Here is a 25,666-nt window from a genome sequence, read left to right as displayed (position 1 = left end):
GTTCAAGTTGATTTGCATCTTTAACAACACCAGCACCCGACTTATTGTCCACAGGGATTTGGCACACTTCATGAAACAGCTGCATCGATCACCCCTTCATGCAGAGACATATTAAACTCGTTGATGACAGAAAGGTTTCATGTTGAGCTGAAGTTAAAACTTTCTGCAACTACTAATTAAAGCAATGTCAGAGGAAATGTTACATGACTGTTGATAATTGTTCTATTTTTAACTGTATCTCAAGATTTGAATGAAAATGGCCGAGGTAACCAATCACGTTGTTTCCCTCCAGATGGTTGGTGACGTCAGGCTCTGTCTCTGTTACAGCACACGACCAGCAAACATCACAAAAGCTTCTTTCAAAGTCCTTTTGTAGTGCACTGACCACATCATTCAAAGACCGACTGTGGGAAACTGAGAGAAACTTTCTGCTCACACCAACGACAAACCACAAGACAGAAAACACACCTGTTACATCTGGACAACATGACTTTCTCTCAGTTAAAACACAGCACTGATAAAATACTGATTTGTTTTTCTTCTTAAATAGAAGAATTTGGAAATTACACAACTGAAAGTGTATAATTCATAGACTATATACAACAGACAGTTTTGGTATTAAAAATTATTCTAAATATTAGGATATCTAAACATAAAAACACCAAGTGGTGGATGAATGTTTTGATAGAGACAATGATAGAGATTCTCCAAAAAATAAACAGAGCTCTCCAATGTTCCCTCTAAGCTGCGCGCTTGCGCAATCGCGCACTGCTCGCACGTTCTCCGCGCACAAGAAAATCTATGCAGCGCATAAAAAAATCCAACATGAACTGTAAATAAATTAAACAAGTAAATTATTTGTTTATGTACCATTTTGCAATGTAACTCAGTGAGTGACAGCTGTCCAGCCAATGGTATGATGCGGTTCACTTACGCTGCCAATCATGACAGTACGTGCCCCCCCATATCCACCGCGGCGCCGGTGTTTTGCAGGTTAGCTAACAGTGCGGCGGAGTTAAGGCAGTGGCGCATCCACTCACCAAGACAAAGTAAAAATTAAATGTGGTTCTTTTAAGATGGAATGGCTGTCGGAGTGTGTGCAAACAAAGAACCAGCGGTGACACTGGGTAAGATTTTTCTTTTTCGAGAGAGAAAGGTCTGCTCTGCAAAACTTGGGGTTGCCAACAGTCCCTTGAAAAACAGAATCGTTCCGTATTTAGAAACAAAAGTACGCGTCCCGTATTGAGCTGAAACAGGACGCACTTTGTCCCGTATTACCGTGAGAATCAAAAGTAGCGTGTAAAATGTCAATGTAATTAATGAGTAACAAGGCGCTTTATAGGAACATTTACGGTAAACTGTGACCAATAAGCTGACAGCGGGAATCCTGCTCATCTCATTGGTCGAGGTACTGTTGCTTGTGAAGAAGATACCAGAAGACAACAAAGCTACAACTTTTCCTCAAACTTTCTGTTTGAACTTTTCTTATTGCGCTATTACAAGAGGAATGTTCTGCTTTCTATTGTTTTATATTCATTTATACAGTTAGACTTAGACTTCTTTAATGTCCATAAAACTTACATAAAATGGAAAATTGTCTTTGACAGTGGCATAAAGACATACAAGCAACACACACACATCACAGACAGCACTATGCGCAATAAATAGATGAATATAATATATAGGTAAAAAATTACTGCTATAATGGGATTCTTTTGATAAACTATGTAACTTGCTATGATCTCAGGTTTTGGACAGGTGTGATACTGGTGTGTGGCCCCAGCGTGCACGTGTGATGTTGCTCACAGTGGTCCACAGTGTACTCACAGAGTTTTTGTGTATGCCCAGACACATGAAAAATTAGAGGGAACATTGGAGCTCTCTCTAAAGAGTGATTTCATAGGTGTAATGAGATGATGAGCGTGTGCTCAGTCAAAGTCACTGACCCCAGCATCAGACATCAGATCAGCTCTCTCTACAGGGTCACCACTTTCCCAGATCTACACAGACCTCCTCCACCTGTTCCCCTGAGATCTCACTATTGTCACCCACTAATATGACCACTGAGCATGTGTCAGGCCAGATTTCCTTTTTCTTTTCTCCAGCTCTCTGATTGGTTCACACTATGGTGAGAAACATCAACCAGACCAAGACCCACACATTCATATGGAGATGTGGGAGTATAAATAGGAGGGATGAAGCCAGCAGAGATCAGATTCTCTCTACAGAGACCTCTACAACACACAGATCCAGACATGGCACCTACAATCACTGCAGCAATGACCAGCTCTCAGGAACATCTCACTCTGACCCACAAGGTAAACTGAAGATTCATAGAGACTCAAACATCATTGATGAAGCTTTGTACTTGTTGATACCAACTCTACACTCCAGAACAAGTTGATTAATGACTTTCTTCTTCTTCCTGCAGCTCAGAAAGCCTCTGGTGGAGAAGTTACGCAGAGAGCGAATCAACAGCAGCATTGAGCAGCTCAAGTCTCTCCTGGGTCCAGAGTTCCTCAAACAGCAGCCAGACTCCAAGATGGAGAAAGGAGACATCCTGGAGATGACAGTTTACTTCCTGAGACGACTGCATCAGCAGCAGCAGCAGCAGCAGCAGCAGCAGCAGCATCAAACTGTGGACTCTGTTGATCAGGGCTACTCCAGGTGTGTCCAACAGGTGGTGCACTTCCTATCCAAGGAGGAGGTGAACACTCAGTCCCAGAGAAGACTGATGAACCACTTCAACAAGCTGCAGTCTTCCTCTGAGAAGAACCTGAGAGAGAGTGACTTCTCTCCTTTGAGCTCCACAGTCCAGACCAGCATCACCAAAGACAAGAGTCCAGTCAACAGCTCCCTCTGGAGGCCGTGGTAGACACCTACAGACTGGAGTTACTACCAGACTAAATTTAAATGACCACATTGGTCAAATATTACTGGACTGAATGCTTTGAAATATTATGGACTTGTTCTTCTGTATGGACAGAAGGTTTATATTAGTGCTTTTCATCTTTCTGCAAGATGGCATTTCCTGAGGAAATCACAGCAACAATATCTTTCATGTTAAGAAAGAAAACATCTTGTCATGCAACAGACGAGATGAAAAGACCATGTTGGTCCAAGATTACAGGAACTGAATTCCATGAAATTTAAGGATTTGTTCTTCTGTAGGAACAGAAGGTTGATTATTAAAAAAACAAACAAAATAAAAACATTTCCTGTGGAAACAGTGAAGCAAGAAAACATTATCTTTCATATTAATAAAGAACCTTTGTCATTTATTAGGTTTAAATGAAAGTAAAGCTAATGATCATTTGCTGTGATTGTATTCCATCATCACTTTGTGGTGATACATTATGAAATGAAGTTCATTACTTCCTGAGTTTTATTATTTTGATAAAAAAAACATTTAATTGTCCCTTTTCTGGACATTCTTGAAACTGACTTAATTTTAATCTCTTTGATTATTTAGCACTGATCTGTTTTAAAATCTGAATGTATTTGTTTCCTTTTCTTTTAAAGGATATCTAATAACATGAAACTGTGTGGATTATAAAGACAGTGAACTTTTCTTTTCAGAAAATGTATTGACTTCACTTGGTTTTAACCTGCTTACATCACTTTGTGATGATTTTAATTTGATCTGTTCTAAGATCAGTTTTCTCTCTGTCTTTGTTATAAAGTGCAGATTGTGTTTATTTTGAAATATGTTTTATGTCAAATTGAATGATGATTCTTCTCATGATGTTTGTGTCTTTTGTAAAGACGACTGTTCCTCCACTCATTTTGAGTACAGAGTCTTGGAGATGTCACCAAGTTATAGTTGTGATGTATCATCACGTCCATCTGACTCCAGTTGGAGTTTTCATGAACTAACACTGAGTTCATGTGAATAATAAAATCACTGAAATCTAATGAATGTCTGTGTTTACATATCATTTCTTCTAAAGCCTAGTTGTCTCACTATGATTAAGGATCATTTCTTCATGTGTCTATTTTAACATTATTCAAACATAACTAACAGAGTGCTGCAATATCAGTCTGTAATTAATTGTCCATCAGGATTCACATCTGGAAGATAAGTGTGTTCTCATAAATACACCTGCAGCCTCGTTTTAGTTTAAATCTAAGAATATTATGTGTTGAGATGGACTGATGGAGAAATCTGATGAAGTCTTATTATCTATGTCACTCTATTTATATGCAGAAGGTGAATGTAAGTGATCACAGCTAGTGGAGATATTTTCATTGCACCTCTTCTTAAGAATCAAGATGAACAAATAGCTCAGTCATCATTTTAGAGCAGTCCTCAGTTCCAGGTGGTGGAATGCCTAAACTTTAAAATAACTATTGTCTCCTGATGTGATTGGTAAGGAGACACACTTCTATTGTTCCTCCAGTGAAAGCAGTCAAAAGACAGAGTGTGGGAAACCAGAGGAAACCCACTCACAGAGCCATTGGAGGACAATAGATCCAGACCTCTGCCCTGAAGAGACAAAGGTCAACAGGGAGCCTGAAGTTCCAAATGGAAACTTCCTGATATGTCCCAAAACAAATAATCATTTTTTTCTTGCTTTTATTTGCTAAAGATAGAGATAAGTTGTCTAATTACATATATATAAATTTCTGTTTGTGAGTTTCATTTGTGAAAGGATAGAGACACACTAAGGATTTCTCCAGTCATTTCAGTGACATACTTGACTCTGTTTACATTCCATCCAATTTCAACTTCACACATTGATATCAAATATTGAGGAGCTGTAAAAAGTACAAACAAACAAACTAAATCACCACCAAGTACTGTACTAAAATTAGCCTAAATCAAAATATTGGCTGTCAGAATGACAAAGTTTTCATCGTCGTTTCAAACTTTCCAGACGCTCACAGTCAGTCAGTGGTGTTCTTTCCCTCCAGATGGTTGGTGACGTCAGGCTCCTTTTCTACTACAACACACGTCCAGTTTCAAAAGCTTCATTCAAAGTCTTTTAGTGGTTCATTGGTCACAGAAATGAATGAGTCAGTGTGGGAAACTGAATTCACTTTTCTCCTCACACTGACAACAGGGCGAAAGTCTTAAGATCGTGCTACATAACAACAATTCAATACTTCATGGGGATCACAGTCTAAAGATCATATTTTATCAAATGAAATTATGATATCATGTGGGTTAGGTACTAGATATAGATTGTAGTGTAACAGAGGCACTTGAAACAAAAGTCGATTTTCAGTAACTTTTTACTTTAGTTTCATGACGATATACAAAACATCTCATCCTGGAGGAAATCTGTTGTGATTCTGCCACATATGAGATGGGATGATGAGTGTGTGCTCAGTCAAAGTCATTGATCCCATCGTCAGGCATCAGATCAGCTCTGATCTGATCAGATATAGATATAGTTAATGATCTGTGGCTGATTAATTGGAGCACCCTTACTCATAAATGATCAAACCTTTGTCAAGACAAACTTATCATAATTTTGATGAAACCACCAGTTTGACGTGTTGGAATGACAAAAATGTAAGGTTGTTCAAGTGTTGTGTCCTAAAAGAGGACACACACTGCAGCTAATGTGATGAATAATGAGACACACTGAGACACACTTGTATTGATCCTCCAGCAAAAGCAGTAAAGTGTCAGATTGTGGGAATCCAGAGAAAACTCACTCACAGAGCCCCAGTGGGACAATAGAGGCAGACCTCTGCCCTGAAGAGACATTAGAAGACAATATGACTGAAGTGAAAGAAACTGTTATCTGTTTCATGTCAGTGTTGCAAATGTGAAACTATCTACAGAGAATCACCACTGAGACAATGTGCCAAATGACCAAGAGGACATGTTTTGGATTTAGAATATTTTGTTATCACATGTCAGTCACATTACATGTTAGGCCGAACTTTAATTTAATCTGTATGCTGAAGATGATGTTTAAAAAACTTTCCTTCTCACAAAGCTGACTCTTAATACCAACAGGATGATCCTGGACATATGTTATGATTCTGTATATCATTCTAAAAATGAATTTTATTCTTGTTCAACCTTCCTTGTAACTCATTAACTTTTACATGATGAGACTCATTCCTCTGCTGGTTTGTTGTATTAACTGCTTGTGTATTTATTTCATGCATGGAAAGAGTGTGAGAAAGGTCTGAAGACCAGAGTCACAGTTCAAGTTGATTTGCATCTTTAACAACACCAGCACCCGACTTATTGTCCACAGGGATTTGGCACACTTCATGAAACAGCTGCGTCGATCACCCCTTCATGTAGAGACATATTAAACTAGTTGATGACAGAAAGGTTTCATGTTGAGCTGAAGTTACAACTTTCTGCAACTACTAATTAAAGCAATGTAAGAGAAAATGTTACATGACTGTTGATAATTGTTCTATTTTTAACTGTATCTCAAGATTTGAATGAAAATGGCCGAGGTAACCAATCACGTTGTTTCCCTCCAGATGGTTGGTGACGTCAGGCTCTGTCTCTGTTACAGCACACGACCAGCAAACATCACAAAAGCTTCTTTCAAAGTCCTTTTGTAGTGCACTGACCACATAATTCAAAGACCGACTGTGGGAAACTGAGAGAAACTTTCTGCTCACACCAACGACAAACCACAAGACAGAAAACACACCTGCTACATCTGGACAACATGACTTTCTCTCAGTTAAAACACAGTACTGATAAAATACTGATTTGTTTTTCTTCTTAAATAGAAGAATTTGGAAATTACACAACTGAGAGTGTATAATTCATAGACTATATACAACAGACGGTTTTGGTATTAAAAATTATTCTAAATATTAGGATATCTAAACATAAAAACACCAAGTGGTGGGTGAATGTTTTGATAGAGACAATGATAGAGATTCTCCAAAAAATAAACAGAAATCCCTCTAAAGAGTGATTTCATAGGTGTAATGAGATGATGAGCATGTGCTCAGTCAAAGTCATTGATCCCAGCATCAGACTTCAGATCAGCTCTCTCTACAGGGTCACCACTTTCCCAGATCTACACAGACCTCCTCCACCTGTTCCCCTGAGATCTCACTATTGTCACCCACTAATATGACCACTGAGCATGTGTCAGGCCAGATTTCCGTTTTCTTTTCTCCAGCTCTCTGATTGGTTCACACTGTGGGAAACATCAACCAGACCAAGACCCACACATTCATATGGAGATGTGGGAGTATAAATAGGAGGGATGAAGCCAGCAGACATCAGATTCTCTCTACAGAGACCTCTACAACACACAGATCCAGACATGGCACCTACAATCACTGCAGCAATGACCAGCTCTCAAGAACATCTCAATCTGACCCACAAGGTAAATTGAAGATTCATAGAGTCTCAAACATCATCAATGAAGCTTTGTACTTGTTGATACCAACTCTACACTCCAGAACAAATTGATTAATGACTTTCTTCTTCTTCCTGCAGCTCAGAAAGCCTCTGGTGGAGAAGTTACGCAGAGAGCCCCAGGTGTGTACAACAGTTGGTGCACTTCCTGTCCAAGGAGGAGGTGAACACTCAGTCCCAGAGAAGACTGATGAACCACTTCAACAAGCTGCAGTCTTCCTCTGAGAAGATCCTGAGAGAGGGTGACTTTTCTCCTCTGAGCTCCACAGTCCAGACCAGCATCACCAAAGACAAGAGTCCAGTCAACACCTCCCTCTGGAGGCCGTGGTAGACACCTACAGCCTAGAGTTACTACCAGACTAAATTTAAATGACCACATTGGTCAAATATTACTGGACTGAATGCTTTGAAATATTATGGACTTGTTCTTCTGTATGGACAGAAGGTTTATATTAGTGCTTTTCATCTTTCTGCAAGATGGCATTTCCTGAGGAAATCACAGCAACAATATCTTTCATGTTAAGAAAGAAAACATCTTGTCATGCAACAGACGAGATGAAAAGACCATGTTGGTCCAAGATTACCGGAACTGAATTCCATGAAATTTAAAGACTTGTTCTTCTGTAGGAACAGAAGGCTGATTATTTAAAAAAAAAAATAATTCCTATGGAAACAGTGAAACAAGAAAACATTATCTTTCATATTAAGAAAGAACCTTTGTCATTTATTAGGTTTAAATGAATGTAAAGCTAATGATCATTTGCTGTGATTGTATTCCATCATCACTTTGTGGTGATACATGATGAAATGAAATTTATTAATTCCTGAGTTTTTATTATTTTGATAAAAACATTTAAATGCCCCTTTTCTGGACATTCTTGAAACTGACTTAATTTTAATCTCTTTGATTATTTAGCACTGATCTGTTTTAAGATCTAATGTATTTGTTTCTTTTTCTTTAAAAGGATATCTAATAAAATGAAACTGTCTGACAGTGAACTTTTCTTTTCAGAAAATGTATTGACTTCACTTGGTTTTTTAACCTGCTTACATCACTTTGTGATGATTTTAACATGGTCTGTTCTAAGATCAGTTTTCTCTCTGTCTTTGTTATAAAGTGCAGATTGTGTTTATTTTGAAATATGTTTTATGTCAAACTGAATGATGATTCTTCTCATGATGTTTGTGTCTTTTGTAAAGACGACTGTTCCTCCACTCATTTTGAGTACAAAGTCTTGGAGATGTCACCAAGTTATTGTTGTGATGTATCATCACGTCCATCTGACTCCAGTTGGAGTTTTCATGAACTAACACTGAGTTCATGTGAATAATAAAATCACTGAAATCTAATGAATGTCTATGTTTACATATCATTTCTTCTAAAGCCTAGTTGTCTCACTATGATTAAGGATCATTTCTTCATGTGTCTATTTTAACATTCTTCAAACATAACTAACAGAGTGCTGCAATATCAGTCTACAATTCACTGTCCAACATCAGGATTCACATCTGGAAGATAAGTGTGTTCTCATAAATACACCTGCAGCCTTGTTTTAGTTTAAATCTAAGAATATTATGTGTTCAGATGGACTGATGGAGAAATCTAATGAATGTCTTATTATCTATGTCACTCCATTTATATGCAGAAGGTGGATGTAAGTGATCACAGCTAGTGGAGATATTTTCATTGCACCTCTACTTGAGAATCAAGATGAACAAATAGCTCAGTCATCATTTTAGAGCAGTCCTCGGTTCCAGGTGGTGGAATGCCGAAACTTTAAAATAACTATTGTCTCCTGATGTGATGGGTAAGGAGACACACTTCTATTGTTCCTCCAGTGAAAGCAGTCAAAAGACAGAGTGTGGGAAACCAGAGGAAACTCACTCACACATCCCCAATGGGACAATACATGCTGACCTCTGTCCTGAACAGATAGAGGGTTAGGGGGAGTATGGTGGGATCAAAAGGAAAGCCTGCTTGTTGCTAAAGTTAGTACTCTGTTGTAGAAATATCAACCGACACCAACAGTTATGAAAGTAGTTAAAAGTGATCATGTACAACAGATGGGTATTGAGATACTGACAATAGGTCATGACATTTGGTGTGATTTAAAATCTCCTGTTATTATGGAAACTAAACTAACAAGTTTCTAAAAATACAGCATTATCAGTCTGAGTCGTTCTAAATAAAGCAAAAGATTGTTCATTAGAAATATCAGAAAGAAAAGTGTGAGGTTTGTGGAAATATTGTGCCTCCTTGTTAATCTCAGTGAGTCAATGTTGATGGTGTAAAAATAATGGATTATTGAAGAAGGTGAATTATTACACTTGTACATAATTTGTTGGTAAATTCTCAGTTACATTGTTTAAAGAGTCTAAAACGAAGAAGTAGAATTAAAACACAGAGTCCTGCTTTGCCAAAGACAATCCCGTTTTAACATGGCACACACTGATTATTCTCTCAGTGGACGGAGTGTGTGAAAGCTCTGGACAACTGAGTCACAGATGACTTTGATTAGCATCCTTAACCACCACAGCAGCAGACTATTGTCCTCTGGGATTTGGCACACTTTAGAACCAGCTGTCCCAACCTCTGACCCTCATTTCGGAAGCTCTAATGTTGACGTAGATTTAGAAAAGTTTTAAAGCAACACATTTATGAAGTAAATAAAAAAATCAGTATGGTTGTTAATAACAGTTCTATTTTTAACTGTATTTCATGACTTAAATCAAATCTTTCAGGCAGCCAAACACGTTGTTTCCCTCCAGATGGTTGGTGACGTCAGGCTCTGTCTCTGTTAGAGCACACGACCAGCAAACCTCACAAAAGCTCCTTTCAAAGTCCTTTTGTAGTGCACTGACCACATCATTCAAAGACCGACTGTGGGAAACTGAGAGAAACTTTCGGCTCACACCAACGACAAACCACAAGACAGAAAACACACCTGCTACATCTGGACAACATAACTTTGTCTCAGTTAAAACACAGCACTGATAAAATACTGATTTGTTTTTCTTCTTAAATAGAAGAATTTGGAAATTACACAACTGAAAGTGTATAATTCATAGACTATATACAACAGACAGTTTTGGTATTAGAAATTATTCTAAATATTAGGATATCTAAACATAAAAACACCAAGTGGTGGATGAATGTTTTGATAGAGACAATGATAGAGATTCTCCAGAAAATAAACAGAGCTCTCTCTAAAGAGTGATTTCATAGGTGTAATGAGATGATGAGTGTGTGCTCAGTCAAAGTCATTGATCCCAGCATCAGACTTCAGATCAGCTCTCTCCACAGGGTCACCACTTTCCCAGATCTACACAGACCTCCTCCACGTTTTCCCCTGAGATCTCACTATTGTCACCCACTAATATGACCACTGAGCATGTGTCAGGCCAGATTTCCTTTTTCTTTTCTCCAGCTCTCTGATTGGTTCACACTGTGGTGAGAAACATCAACCAGACCAAGACCCACACATTCATATGGAGATGTGGGAGTATAAATAGGAGGGATGAAGCCAGCAGAGATCAGATTCTCTCTACAGAGACCTCTACAACACACAGATCCAGACATGGCACCTACAATCACTGCAGCAATGACCAGCTCTCAGGAACATCTCACTCTGACCCACAAGGTAAACTGAAGATTCATAGAGACTCAAACATCATTGATGAAGCTTTGTACTTGTTGATACCAACTCTACACTCCAGAACAAGTTGATTAATGACTTTCTTCTTCTTCCTGCAGCTCAGAAAGCCTCTGGTGGAGAAGTTACGCAGAGAGCGAATCAACAGCAGCATTGAGCAGCTCAAGTCTCTCCTGGGTCCAGAGTTCCTCAAACAGCAGCCAGACTCCAAGATGGAGAAAGGAGACATCCTGGAGATGACAGTTTACTTCCTGAGACGACTGCATCAGCAGCAGCAACAGCAGCATCAAGCTGTGGACTCTGTTGATCAGGGCTACTCCAGGTGTGTCCAACAGGTGGTGCACTTCCTATCCAAGGAGGAGGTGAACACTCAGTCCCAGAGAAGACTGATGAACCACATCAACAAGCTGCAGTCTTCCTCTGAGAAGAACCTGAGAGAGAGTGACTTCTCTCCTTTGAGCTCCACAGTCCAGACCAGCATCACCAAAGACAAGAGTCCAGTCAACACCTCCCTCTGGAGGCCGTGGTAGACACCTACAGACTGGAGTTACTACCAGACTAAATTTAAATGACCACACTGGTCAAAGATTACTGGACTGAATGCTTTGAAATATTATCGACTTGTTCTTCTGTATGTACAGAAGGTTTATATTAGTGCTTTTCATCTTTCTGCAAGATGGCATTTCCTGAGGAAATCACAGCAACAATATCTTTCATATTAAGAAAGAAAACATCTTGTCATGCAACAGACGAAATGAAAAGACCATGTTGGTCCAAGATTACAGGAACTGACTTCCATGAAATTTAAGGATTTGTTCTTCTGTAGGAACAGAAGGTTGATTATTAAAAAAAACATTTCCTATGGAAACAGTGAAACAAGAAAACATTATCTTTCATATTAATAAAGAACCTTTGTCATTTATTAGGTTTAAATGAAAGTAAAGCTAATGATCATTTGCTGTGATTGTATTCCATCATCACTTTGTGGTGATACATGATGAAATGAAGTTCATTACTTCCTGAGTTTTATTATTTTGATAAAAAAAACATTTAATTGTCCCTTTTCTGGACATTCTTGAAACTGACTTAATTTTAATCTCTTTGATTATTTAGCACTGATCTGTTTTAAAATCTGAATGTATTTGTTTCCTTTTCTTTTAAAGGATATCTAATAACATGAAACTGTGTGGATTATAAAGACAGTGAACTTTTCTTTTCAGAAAATGTATTGACTTCACTTGGTTTTAACCTGCTTACATCACTTTGTGATGATTTTAATTTGATCTGTTCTAAGATCAGTTTTCTCTCTGTCTTTGTTATAAAGTGCAGATTGTGTTTATTTTGAAATATGTTTTATGTCAAATTGAATGATGATTCTTCTCATGATGTTTGTGTCTTTTGTAAAGACGACTGTTCCTCCACTCATTTTGAGTACAGAGTCTTGGAGATGTCACCAAGTTATTGTTGTGATGTATCATCACGTCCATCTGACTCCAGTTGGAGTTTTCATGAACTAACACTGAGTTCATGTGAATAATAAAATCACTGAAATCTAATGAATGTCTGTGTTTACATATAATTTCTTCTAAAGCCTAGTTGTCTCACTATGATTAAGGATCATTTCTTCACGTGTCTATTTTAACATTCTTCAAACATAACTAACAGAGTGCTGCAATATCAGTCTATAATTCACTGTCCAACATCAGGATTCACATCTGGAAGATAAGCGTGTTCTCATAAATACACCTGCAGCCTCGTTTTAGTTTAAATCTAAGAATATTATGTGTTCAGATGGACTGATGGAGAAATCTGATGAAGTCTTATTATCTATGTCACTCTATTTATATGCAGAAGGTGAATGTAAGTGATCACAGCTAGTGGAGATATTTTCATTGCACCTCTTCTTAAGAATCAAGATGAACAAATAGCTGAGTCATCATTTTAGAGCAGTCCTCAGTTCCGGGTGGTGGAATGCCTAAACTTTAAAATAACTATTGTCTCCTGATGTGATGGGTAAGGAGACACACTTCTATTGTTCCTCCAGTGAAAGCAGTCAAAAGACAGAGTGTGGGAAACCAGAGGAAACCCACTCACAGAGCCATTGGAGGACAATCGATCCAGACCTCTGCCCTGAAGAGACAAAGGTCAACAGGGAGCCTGAAGTTCCAAATGGAAACTTCCTGATATGTCCCAAAACAAATAATCATTTTTTTCTTGCTTTTATTTGCTAAAGATAGAGATAAGTTGTCTAATTACATATATATAAATTTCTGTTTGTCAGTTTCATTTGTGAAAGGATAGAGACACACTAAGGATTTCTCCAGTCATTTCAGTGACATACTTGACTCTGTTTACATTCCATCCAATTTTAACTTCACACACTGATATCAAATATTGAGGAGCTGTAAAAAGTACAAACACATAAACTAAATCACCACCAAGTACTGTACTAAAATTAGCCTAAATCAAAATATTGGCTGTCGGAATGACAAAGTTTTCATCGTCGTTTCAAACTTTCCAGACACTCAGTCAGTCAGTCAGTGGTGTTCTTTCCCTCCAGATGGTTGGTGACGTCAGGCTCCTTTTCTACTACAACACACGTCCAGTTTCAAAAGCTTCATTCAAAGTCTTTTAGTGGTTCATTGGTCACAGAAATGAATGAGTCAGTGTGGGAAACTGAATTCACTTTTCTACTCACACTGACAACAGGGCGAAAGTCTTAAGATCGTGCTACATAACAACAATTCAATACTTCATGGGGATCACAGCCTAAAGATCATATTTTATCAAATGAAATTATGATATCATGTGGGTTAGGTACTAGATATAGATTGTAGTGCGACAGAGGCACTTGAAACAAAAGTCGATATTCAGTAACTTTTTACTTTAGTTCCATGACGTTATACAAAACATCTCATCCTGGAGGAAATCTGTTGTGATTCTGCCACATATGTGATGGGATGATGAGTGTCTGCTCAGTCAAAGTCATTGATCCTATCGTCAGGAATCGGATCTGATCTAGGACAGTGTGTGTCCTAAAAGAGAGAGACAGTGTGTGTCCTAAAAGAGGACACACACTGCAGCTAATGTGATGAATAATGAGACACACTGAGACACACTTGTATTGATCCTCCAGCAAAAGCAGTAAAGTGTCAGATTGTGGGAAACCAGAGAAAACTCACTCACAGAGCCCCAGTGGGACAATAGATGCAGACTTCTGCCCTGAAGAGACATTAGAAGACAATATGACTGAAGTGAAAGAAACTGTTATCTGTTTCATGTCAGTGCTCCAAATGTGAAACTATCTACAGAGAATAACCACTGAGACAATGTGCCAAATGACCAAGAGGACATGTTTTGGATTTAGAATATTTTGTTATCACAGGTCAGTCACATGACATGTTAGGCCGAACTATAATTTAATCTGTATGCTGAAGATGATGTTTAAAAAACTTTCCTTCTCACAAAGCTGACTCTTAATACCAACAGGATGATCCTGGACATACACTATATTACCAAAAGTATTCGCTCACCTGCCTTTACTCATTCTATGAACTGAAGTGCCATCCCATTCCTAACTCATAGAATTCAATATGATGTCGGTCCACCTTTTGCAGCTATTACAGCTTCAACTCTTCTGGGAAGACTGTCCACAAGGTTGAGGAGAGTGTTTATAGGAATTTTTGACCATTCTTCCAAAAGCGCATTGGTGAGGTCACACACTGATGTTGGTCGAGAAGGCCTGGCTCTCAGTCTCCGCTCTAATTCATCCCAAAGGTGTTCTATCGGGTTCAGGTCAGGACTCTGTGCAGGCCAGTCAAGTTCATCCACACCAGACTCTGTCATCCACGTCTTTATGGACCTTGCTTTGTGCACTGGTGCACAGTCATGTTGGAAGAGGAAGGGGCCCGCTCCAAACTGTTCCCACAAGGTTGGGAGCATGGAATTGTCCAAAATGTTTTGGTATCCTGAAGCATTCAATGTTCCTTTCACTGGAACTAAGGGGCCAAGCCCAGCTCCTGAAAAACAACCCCATACCATAATTCCTCCTCCACCAAATTTCACAGTTGGCACAATGCAATCTGAAATGTACCGTTCTCCTGGCAACCTCCAAACCCAGACTCGTCCATCAGATTGCCAGATGGTAAAGCGTGATTCATCACTCCAGAGAACGCGTCTCCACTGCTCTAGAGGCCAGTGGCGGCGTGCTTTACACCATTGCATCCGACGCCTTGCATTGCACTTGGTGATGTGTGGCTTGGCTGCAGCTGCTCGGCCATGGAAACCCATTCCATGAAGCTCTCTGCGTACTGTACTTGGGCTAATCTGAAGGTCACATGAAGTTTGTAGCTCTGTAGCAATTGACTGTGCAGAAAGTCGGCGACCTCTTTGCACTATGCGCTTCAGCATCCGCTGACCCCTCTCCGTCACTTTACGTGGCCTACCACTTCGTGGCTGAGTTGCTGTTTTTCCCAAACGCTTCCATTTTGTTATAATAGAGCTGACAGTTGACTGTGGAATATTTAGGAGCGAGGAAATTTCACGACTGGATTTGTTGCACAAGTGGCATCCTATGACAGTTCCACGCTGGAATTCACTGAGCTCCTGAGAGCGGCCCATTCTTTCACAAATGTCTTGTTTCACAGTCTGCATGCCTGAGTGCTTGAATTTATACACCTGGGGCCAGGCCAAGTGATTAGAACACCTGATTCTGATCATTTGAATGGGTGAGCGAATACTTTTGGTAATATAGTGTATGTTATGATTCTGTATATCGTTCTAAAAATGAATTTTATTCTTGTTCAACCTTCCTTGTAACTCATTAACTTTTACATAATGAGACTCATTCCTCTGCTGGTCTCTTGTATTAACTGCTTGTGTATTTATTTCATGCACGGAAAGAGTGTGAGAAAGGTCTGAAGACCAGAGTCACAGTTCAAGTTGATTTGCATCTTTAACAACACCAGCACCCGACTTATTGTCCACAGGGATTTGGCACACTTCATGAAACAGCTGCGTCGATCACCCCTTCATGTAGAGACATATTAAACTAGTTGATGACAGAAAGGTTTCATGTTGAGCTGAAGTTACAACTTTCTGCAACTACGAATTAAAGCAATGTCAGAGGAAATGTTACGTGACTGTTGATAATTGTTCTATTTTTAACTGTATCTCAAGATTTGAATGAAAATGGCCGAGGTAACCAATCACGTTGTTTCCCTCCAGATGGTTGGTGACGTCAGGCTCTGTCTCTGTTACAGCACACGACCAGCAAACCTCACAAAAGCTCCTTTCAAAGTCCTTTTGTAGTGCACTGACCACATCATTCAAAGACCGACTGTGGGAAACTGAGAGAAACTTTCTGCTCACACCAACGACAAACCACAAGACAGAAAACACACCTGTTACATCTGGACAACATAACTTTGTCTCAGTTAAAACACAGCACTGATAAAATACTGATTTGTTTTTCTTCTTAAATAGAAGAATTTGGCAATTACACAACTGAGAGTGTATAATTCATAGACTATATACAACAGACGGTTTTGGTATTAAAAATTATTCTAAATATTAGGATATCTAAACATAAAAACACCAAGTGGTGGATGAATGTTTTGGTAGTGACAATGATAGAGATTCTGCAGAAAATAAACAGAGCTCTCTCTAAAGAGTGATTTCATAGGTGTAATGAGATGATGAGCGTGTGCTCAGTCAAAGTCATTGATCCCAGCATCAGACATCAGATCAGCTCTCTCTACAGGGTCACCACTTTCCCAGATCTACACAGACCTCCTCCACCTGTTCCCCTGAGATCTCACTATTGTCACCCACTAATATGACCACTGAGCATGTGTCAGGCCAGATTTCCTTTTTCTTTTCTCCAGCTCTCTGATTGGTTCACACTGTGGGAAACATCAACCAGACCAAGACCCACACATTCATATGGAGATGTGGGAGTATAAATAGGAGGGATGAAGCCAGCAGAGATCAGATTCTCTCTACAGAGACCTCTACAACACACAGATCCAGACATGGCACCTACAATCACTGCAGCAATGACCAACTCTCAGGAACATCTCACTCTGACCCACAAGGTAAATTGAAGATTCACAGAGACTCAAACATCATTGATGAAGCTTTGTACTTGTTGATACCAACTCGACACTCCAGAACAAGCTGATTAATGACTTTCTTCTTCTTCCTGTAGCTCAGAAAGCCTCTGGTGGAGAAGTTACAAAGAGAGCGAATCAACAGCAGCATTGAGCAGCTCAAGTCTCTCCTGGGTCCAGAGTTCCTCAAACAGCAGCCAGACTCCAAGCTGGAAAAAGCAGACATCCTGGAGATGACAGTTTACTTCCTGAGACTACTGCAGCAGCAGCAGCAGCAGCAGCAGCAGCAGCAGCATCAAACTGTGGACTCTGTTGATCAGGGCTACTCCAGGTGTGTCCAACAGGTAGTGCACTTCCTGTCCAACACTCAGTCCCAGAGAAGACTGATTAAACACATCAACAAGCTGCAGTCTTCCTCTGAGAAGAACCTGAGAGAGGGTGACTTCTCTCCTCTGAGCTCCACAGTCCAGACCAGCATCACCAAAGACAAGAGACCAGTCAACACCTCCCTCTGGAGGCCGTGGTAGACACCTACAGACTTGTTCTTCTGTATGGACAGAAGGTTTATATTAGTGCTTTTCATCTTTCTGCAAGATGGCATTTCCTGAGGAAATCACAGCAACAATATCTTTCATGTTAAGAAACAAAAGATCGGGACAACAGATGAGATTAAAAGACCATGTTGGTCAAAGATTACAGGAACTGAATTCTATGAAATTTAAGGACTTGTTCTTCTGTAGGAACAGAAGGTTGATTACTAAAAAAACAAACATTTCCTATGGAAACAGTGAAACAAGAAAACATTATCTTTCATATTAAGAAAGAACCTTTGTCATTTATTAGGTTTAAATGAATGTAAAGCTAATGATCATTTGCTGTGATTGTATTCCATCATCACTTTGTGGTGATACATGATGAATTGAAGTTTATTACTTCCTGAGTTTTATTATTTTGATAAAAACATTTAATTGTCCCTTTTCTGGACATTCTTGAAACTGACTTAATTTAAGCTCTTTGATTATTTAGCACTGATCTGTTTTAAGATCTAATGTATTTGTTTCTTTTTCTTTAAAAGGATATCTAATAACATGAAACTGTGTGGATTATAAAGACAGTGAACTTTTCTTTATAGAAAATGTATTGACTTCACTTGGTTTTAACCTGCTCACATCACTTTGTGATGATTTTAACATGATCTGTTCTAAGATCAGTTTTCTCTCTGTCTTTGTTATAAAGTGCAGATTGTGTTTATTTTGAAATATGTTTTTTATCAAACTGAATGATGAATCTTCTCATGATGTGTGTGTCTTTTGTAAAGAAGACTGTTCCTCCACTCATTTTGAGTACAAAGTCTTGGAGATGTCACCAAGTTATTGTTGTGATGTATCATCACGTCCATCTGACTCCAGTTGGAGTTTTCATGAACTAACACTGAGTTCATGTGAATAATAAAATCACTGAAATCTAATGAATGTCTGTGTTTACATATCATTTCTTCTAAAGCCTAGTTGTCTCACTATGATTAAGGATCATTTCTTCATGTGTCTATTTTAACATTCTTAAAACATAACTAACAGAGTGCTGCAATATCAGTCTACAATTCACTGTCCAACATCAGGATTCACATCTGGAAGATAAGTGTGTTCTCATAAATACACCTGCAGCCTCGTTTTAGTTTAAATCTAAGAATATTGTGTGTTCAGATGGACTGATGGAGAAATCTGATGAAGTCTTATTATCTATGTCACTCTATTTATATGCAGAAGGTGGATGTAAGTGATCACAGCTAGTGGAGATATTTTCATTGCACCTCTACTTGAGAATCAAGATGAACAAATAGCTCAGTCATCATTTTAGAGCAGTCCTCGGTTCCAGGTGGTGGAATGCCTTAACTTTAAAATAACTATTGTCTCCTGATGTGATGGGTAAGGAGACACACTTCTATTGTTCCTCCAGGGAAAGCAGTCAAAAGACAGAGTGTGGGAAACCAGAGGAAACTCACTCACACATCCCCAATGGGACAATAAATGCTGACCTCTGTCCTGAACAGATAGAGGGTTAGGGGGAATATGGTGGGATCAAAAGGAAAGCCTGCTTGTTGCTAAAGTTAGTACTCTGTTGTAGAAATATCAACCGACACCAACAGTTATGAAAGTAGTTAAAAGTGATCATGTACAACAGATGGGTATTGAGATACTGATAATAGGTCATGACAGTTGGTGTGATTTAAAATCTCCTGTTACCATGGAAACTAAACTAACAAGTTTCTAAAAATACAGCATTATCAGTCTGAGTCGTTCTAAATAAAGCAAAAGATTGTTCATTAGAAATATCAGAAAGAAAAGTGTGAGGTTTGTGGAAATATTGTGCCTCCTTGTTAATCTCAGTGAGTCAATGTTGATGGTGTAAAAATAATGGATTATTGAAGAAGGTGAATTATTACACTTGTACATAATTTGTTGGTAAATTCTCAGTTACATTGTTTAAAGAGTCTAAAACGAAGAAGTAGAATCAAAACACAGAGTCCTGCTTTGCCAAAGACAATCCCGTTTTAACATGGCACACACTGATTATTCTCTCAGTGGACGGAGTGTGTGAAAGCTCTGGACAACTGAGTCATAGATGACTTTGATTGGCACCCTTAACCACCACAGCAGCAGACTATTGTCCTCTGGGATTTGGCACACTTTAGAACCAGCTGTCCCAACCTCTTACCCTCATTTCGGAAGCTCTAATGTTGACGTAGATTTAGAAAAGTTTTAAAGCAACACATTTATGAAGTAAATAAAAAAATCAGTATGGTTGTTAATAACAGTTCTATTTTTAACTGTATTTCATGACTTAAATAAATCTTTTAGGCAGCCAATCACGTTGTTTCCCTCCAGATGGTTGGTGACGTCAGGCTCTGTCTCTGTTACAGCACACGACCAGCAAACATCACAAAAGCTCCTTTCAAAGTCCTTTTGTAGTGCACTGACCACATCATTCAAAGACTGAATGTGGGAAACTGAGAGGAACTTTCTGCTCACACCAATGACAAACCACAAGACAGAAAACACACCTGCTACATCTGGACAACATGACTTTGTCTCAGTTAAAACACAGCACTGATAAAATACTGATTTGTTTTTCTTTTTAAATAGAAGAATTTGGAAATTACACAACTGAAAGTGTATAATTCATAGACTCCATATACAACAGACAATTGTGATATTACAAGTTATTCTAAATATTAGGATAGCTAAACATAAAACCACCAAGTGGTGGATGAATGTTTTGGTAGATGCAATGATAGAGATTCTCCAAAAAATAAACAGAACTCCATCTAAAGAGTGATTTCATAGGTGTAATGAGATGATGAGTGTGTGCTCAGTTAAAGTCATTGATCCCAGCATCAGACTTCAGATCAGCTCTCTCCACAGGGTCACCACTTTCCCAGATCTACACAGATCTCCTCCACGTTTTCCCCTGAGATCTCACTATTGTCACCCACTAATATGACCACTGAGCATGTGTCAGGCCAGATTTCCTTTTTCTTTTCTCCAGCTCTCTGATTGGTTCACACTGTGGGAAACATCAACCAGACCAAGACCCACACATTCATATGGAGATGTGGGAGTATAAATAGGAGGGATGAAGCCAGCAGAGATCAGATTCTCTCTACAGAGACCTCTACAACACACAGATCCAGACATGGCACCTACAATCACTGCCGCAATGACCAACTCTCAGGAACATCTCACTCTGACCCACAAGGTAAATTGAAGATTAATAGAGACTCAAACATCATTGATGAAGCTTTGTACTTGTTGATACCAACTCTACACTCCAGAACAAGTTGATTAATGACTTTCTTCTTCTTCCTGCAGCTCAGAAAGCCTCTGGTGGAGAAGTTACGCAGAGAGCGAATCAACAGCAGCATTGAGCAGCTCAAGTCTCTCCTGGGTCCAGAGTTCCTCAAACAGCAGCCAGACTCCAAGATGGAGAAAGGAGACATCCTGGAGATGACAGTTTACTTCCTGAGACAACTGCAGCTGCAGCAGCAGCAGTATCAAACTGTGGACTCTGTTGATCAGGGCTACTCCAGGTGTGTCCAACAGGTGGTGCACTTCCTATCCAAGGAGGAGGTGAACACTCAGTCCCAGAGAAGACTGATGAACCACTTCAACAAGCTGCAGTCTTCCTCTGAGAAGAACCTGAGAGAGAGTGACTTCTCTCCTTTGAGCTCCACAGTCCAGACCAGCATCACCAAAGACAAGAGTCCAGTCAACAGCTCTCTCTGGAGGCCGTGGTAGACACCTACAGACTGGAGTTACTACCAGACTAAATTTAAATGACCACATTGGTCAAAGATTACTGGACTGAATGCTTTGAAATATTATGGACTTGTTCTTCTATGTACAGAAGGTTTATATTAGTGCTTTTCATCTTTCTGCAAGATGGCATTTCCTGAGGAAATCACAGCAACAATATCTTTCATGTTAAGAAACAAAAGATCGGGACAACAGATGAGATGAAAAGACCATGTTGGTCAAAGATTACAGGAACTGAATTCTATGAAATTGAAGGATTTGTTCTTCTGTAGGAACAGAAGGTTGATTACTAAAAAAACAAACATTTCCTATGGAAACAGTGAAACAAGAAAACATTATCTTTCATATTAAGAAAGAACCTTTGTCATTTATTTGGTTTAAATGAAAGTGAAGCTAATGATCATTTGCTGTGATTGTATTCCATCATCACTTTGTGGTGATACATGATGAAATGAAGTTTATTATTTCCTGAGTTTTATTATTTGATAAAAACATTGAATTGTCCCTTTTCTGGACATTCTTGAAACTGACTTAATTTTAATCTCTTTGATTATTTAGCACTGATCTGTTTTAAGATCTAAATGTATTTGTTTCCTTTTCTTTAAAAGGATATCTAATAACATGAAACTGTCTGACAGTGAACTTTTCTTTTCAGAAAATGTAACTTGGTTTTAACCTGCTTACATCACTTTGTGATGATTTTAATTTGATCTGTTCTAAGATCAGTTTTCTCTTTGTCTTTGTTATAAAGTGCAGATTGTGTTTATTTTGAAATATGTTTTATGTCAAATTGAATGATGATTCTTCTCATGATGTTTGTGTCTTTTGTAAAGACGACTGTTCCTCCACTCATTTTGAGTACAGAGTCTTGGAGATGTCACCAAGTTATAGTTGTGATGTATCATCACGTCTGTCTGACTCCAGTTGGAGTTTTCATGAACTAACACTGAGTTCATGTGAATAATAAAATCACTGAAATCTAATGAATGTCTGTGTTTACATATAATTTTTTCTAAAGCCTAATTGTCTTACTATGATTAAGGATAATTTCTTCATTTGTCTTTTTTAACCATTCTTCAAACATTAACAAGAGCTGCAATTGGTCCACTTGGTAGTAGTGTATTTCTGCTTTAGTATTTCCGGTTGCTTCTCCATCTCCACAATTTTGGAATTGATTGTTTTGGATCAATAAAGATGGAACACATCGAAGAAAGTTAATTGAGAAGGTTTGGAGATACTAACATCTGTATGACTCGTCTTCGGGGAAATTTTCGGCGAAAGTTTCGGTGACCATTGTTGAAAGTGAAACAGGAAGTGGAAAGTGAAGCCTGAAGTAGGAACAAAATGAACCTGACTGGTAAAAAAGACACCGTGCCGACTAGTTGTGTGTTTACACAGAGAGCAAGAGTGACAAGCACCCAAATATAAATGACTCGCACCGGCGTAGGCTACGTGCGTAGGTTATGGCGTCAAGGTTCCGCAGTAATATAAAACCACCTTAAGAAAGAAAACAGAAAAAAACATCTTGTCAAGCACATTTCATGAAATATATCAGACTGCATGGAAATTATTATTATGACTGACTGTACTTCAAGTACTGTTAATGCTACAATAAAATTTGTTATCTATTGATTGTTACTGATCTTTGTGATCAAAAATGTAGTCTGCTTTACAGACAAATGGCGTTAACTCTTTGATTTCTCAGAACTGATCCGTTCTAAGATCAAAATGTTCCTTTCATTCGGAAAGTTTTGCTTTATAAGACAGTCCGTATTGTTACGCTTAACTGTACATTACTCAATTGTGATATTTTTTACGTGTCCATCTATACTGAGGACTTAAATCTAATATCTACCACACTGGTCTGTTTTAAGACCAATATTTTCCTCTTTCGACTGACAACAGTTTCTTCAGTGTCACAGTTTTATTGTGACAATGCAGAGTTTACTTTCTCAAACTTAAATGAATTTAGTGATTATAAGGAAAAATATGATCTGTTTTATTGTCAGTCTTAATTGTTATTATTATTTTTTTATTAAATGCAAATTTTAATGTCAAGTACAGTGGGTACTGTGTCCTCAAATACTGTCCTTTTTTTTTTGAAGACAGTTGTTCCTTTATTCTCTCTGAGTACAGTGTGTCTTGTAGAAATCATCCTTATGTAATCATGTATCATCACCTCTTGTTGGAGTTTTTATACTTGATGTGGCTCCATGTGCCTTGATGAATAAACAAACCGCCTATTGAAAATAATGTGTTGTCATATGATTCTATGTCGTAGTCTTTATATCCTCCGCCCTACTTCATTTTCAGTTAATTAATGTCTCCCTAATTAGTGACTCGAGGCTACGCACGAGACACGACTCCCCATATAGCTCTAAGCTATATGGGGAGTCGTGTCTCGTGGCAAAGCCATGAGACACTATTGTTCTTCTGCGTGTTTCTTCTATATTATTATTCATCTTCCGTACCTTTTTTCGATTTCAAACTCGCCCCGCAATTTTGGGGCGACACCGACAAAAATTACATCAAAACGTGCGCCTTTATCGGGATCGGTGTGCTATTACTTTTATAAGGAATCCACAAATTTTTCGCGAATTTATTCGCGAAAAACTGCGAAAATCGTCCCATTGAAATGAATGGGAAACTGCGAAAAAAGCTAACTCCTCCCACAAAATTTCACCTAGAGACTTCATTTAAACTTTAAAATGTAGGTAAATTTGTCCTCTATAAAAATACCATTCAGATTTTTGATATCTTTTATACTTTTCGATCAATCACTCGTCAATCATGGTGATCAATCATGTGAAATTTCTGAGTTTATAATGGGTGTGTATTGCGTGGAATGTTCGGCCTGGAGTGGGAGACCTCAGAGGCTAGAGTGGTAGAGGCTGTCTGAAATTCACTGAAATTTTTCTCTTTCCACGCTGCTCCTGGGCACATCCTACATCGTAGACATTAGATTTTTTCCACTTTTGTAGAGGAACTTGTCCTGATTCATACAATGTGCTCGCCTAAGACGAGACATTTTCTGAATTTGAATGGCGTGCCCCAGAGTGAGGAGTGTCCCGCTCCAACTGCCAATAAACTCCCATTCAAAATTTGAAGCTGATTTTCGAGGAAAGCTGAATCCACCCTCTTCTTATACTCGCCACAGTTTCCACAATATTTACTCCAGAGACACCAAAATTACATCAGTGTGTTCGGGAACTTCTCCTGCCAATCACTGTCTGTTTTTTTTTTCTGATGTGAGCTTTGGTTTTGCCTCAGTGAGCCCAAATCCGAGGACTGTCAGAGGGCAAAAAATCAAAATTTCTTCCTTCTCCTCCCCTGTGTCTGTGAGTAGTCATGGCAACCAGCAGAGTCACCATGGCAGCCTCAGGCCAGGGCCACAGCTGCAGCCATTTTTGTAGTCCTTGGCAGTTAATTTTAGTTTATTTAAGTAAATAACAAAGAAAGAGACAGAGAGAGGGTAAAAGACAGACAGGCAGTAACAGAGAGGTAAAGCAAGACATTTTTTGAGGCGACTGTCACTCTGCTTGCTCTGTGTGTACATCTGAGCTGAATGTTTTCTATTGTGTGTGTGCGTGACTGTGCTAATCTCTAGCCTTAGCCTAGTTTAGTGCGTCAGCGCCGCGCGTTAGCGTGGCAAATGGTAATGCCAACATTAGTAATGGTAATGCTAACATCTTTTTCCTTTTCTTTTTTTAATAACCCCGGCAGCAGCCCTCGAGTCACTCTCAAAATTTCCTGCGGGAATTTTCTAGTTATATCTACATTTCATTCAGAAAATTCAGCACACAAAGTTGCAAATAATCCCAAATATACATGTTTGATGTCAAACAAGGTTGACATAATTCGCCTCTCATGAAAAGCAATTATAAATGTTACTGCATTCTGTTTTTATGAATTCAGTCAAGTTATCAAACCAGATGATAACATACACTTCTATTATGGTTTTGTAATACTGCTGGTTAGGCACAATTCTCAGTTTCAGGTGTATTAATATAAAAAGGTTTAGCGTTAACCATTTCCCTCCTTAAAGAGGCCACACACTGTGTCTAATGTGATGGATAATAAGGCACACTTCTATTGTTCCTCCAGTGAAAGCAGTCAATAGACAGAGTGTGGGAAACCAGAACGAACTCACTCACAGAGCCCCTGTGGAACAATAGATCCAGACCTTTGCCCTGAAGGGACACAGGTTTAAAAGCACTCTTGCTCTTTTAAACT

General features: G+C 38.8%; 4 protein-coding genes and 1 pseudogene across 5 annotated transcripts; all 5 read left to right on the top strand.

Moving 5' to 3' along the window:
• The first annotated feature begins 1,912 nt into the window (after positions 1-1,912).
• On the top strand, positions 1,913-3,264 carry LOC311486512 (transcription factor HES-5-like). The gene is made up of 2 exons (XM_084542385.1): positions 1,913-2,318; positions 2,432-3,264. Exons 1-2 carry the CDS (start codon positions 2,196-2,198, stop codon positions 2,873-2,875), a joined length of 567 nt encoding a protein of 188 aa, XP_084398511.1. The 5' UTR covers positions 1,913-2,195; the 3' UTR covers positions 2,876-3,264.
• Positions 3,265-6,283: 3,019 nt separating this feature from the next.
• LOC311487257 lies at positions 6,284-8,009 on the top strand (annotated as a pseudogene). The gene is made up of 2 exons: positions 6,284-7,325; positions 7,439-8,009. The product of its transcript is annotated as an uncharacterized misc_RNA (transcript).
• Positions 8,010-10,424: 2,415 nt separating this feature from the next.
• LOC311487258 (transcription factor HES-5-like) lies at positions 10,425-11,714 on the top strand. Its single transcript, XM_084543461.1, has 2 exons — positions 10,425-10,998; positions 11,112-11,714. Exons 1-2 carry the CDS (start codon positions 10,876-10,878, stop codon positions 11,538-11,540), a joined length of 552 nt encoding a protein of 183 aa, XP_084399587.1. The 5' UTR covers positions 10,425-10,875; the 3' UTR covers positions 11,541-11,714.
• Positions 11,715-16,542: 4,828 nt separating this feature from the next.
• LOC311487142 (transcription factor HES-5-like) lies at positions 16,543-17,958 on the top strand. The gene is made up of 2 exons (XM_084543296.1): positions 16,543-17,105; positions 17,219-17,958. Exons 1-2 carry the CDS (start codon positions 16,983-16,985, stop codon positions 17,645-17,647), a joined length of 552 nt encoding a protein of 183 aa, XP_084399422.1. The 5' UTR covers positions 16,543-16,982; the 3' UTR covers positions 17,648-17,958.
• A 2,033-nt stretch (positions 17,959-19,991) lies between these two features.
• LOC311487143 (transcription factor HES-5-like) lies at positions 19,992-21,811 on the top strand. Its single transcript, XM_084543297.1, has 2 exons — positions 19,992-20,876; positions 20,990-21,811. The coding sequence occupies exons 1-2, from the start codon at positions 20,754-20,756 to the stop codon at positions 21,413-21,415; spliced, it is 549 nt and encodes a 182-aa protein (XP_084399423.1). The 5' UTR covers positions 19,992-20,753; the 3' UTR covers positions 21,416-21,811.
• Positions 21,812-25,666: the final 3,855 nt, after the last annotated feature.

This window comes from Chelon labrosus (assembly GCF_963514085.1).
Source record: "Chelon labrosus genome assembly, chromosome: 4".
NCBI classification, from domain to species: Eukaryota; Metazoa; Chordata; class Actinopteri; order Mugiliformes; family Mugilidae; genus Chelon; species Chelon labrosus.
The sequence above is the reverse complement of the archived record's forward strand: the minus strand, read 5'-3'. Positions and strand labels throughout refer to the sequence as shown.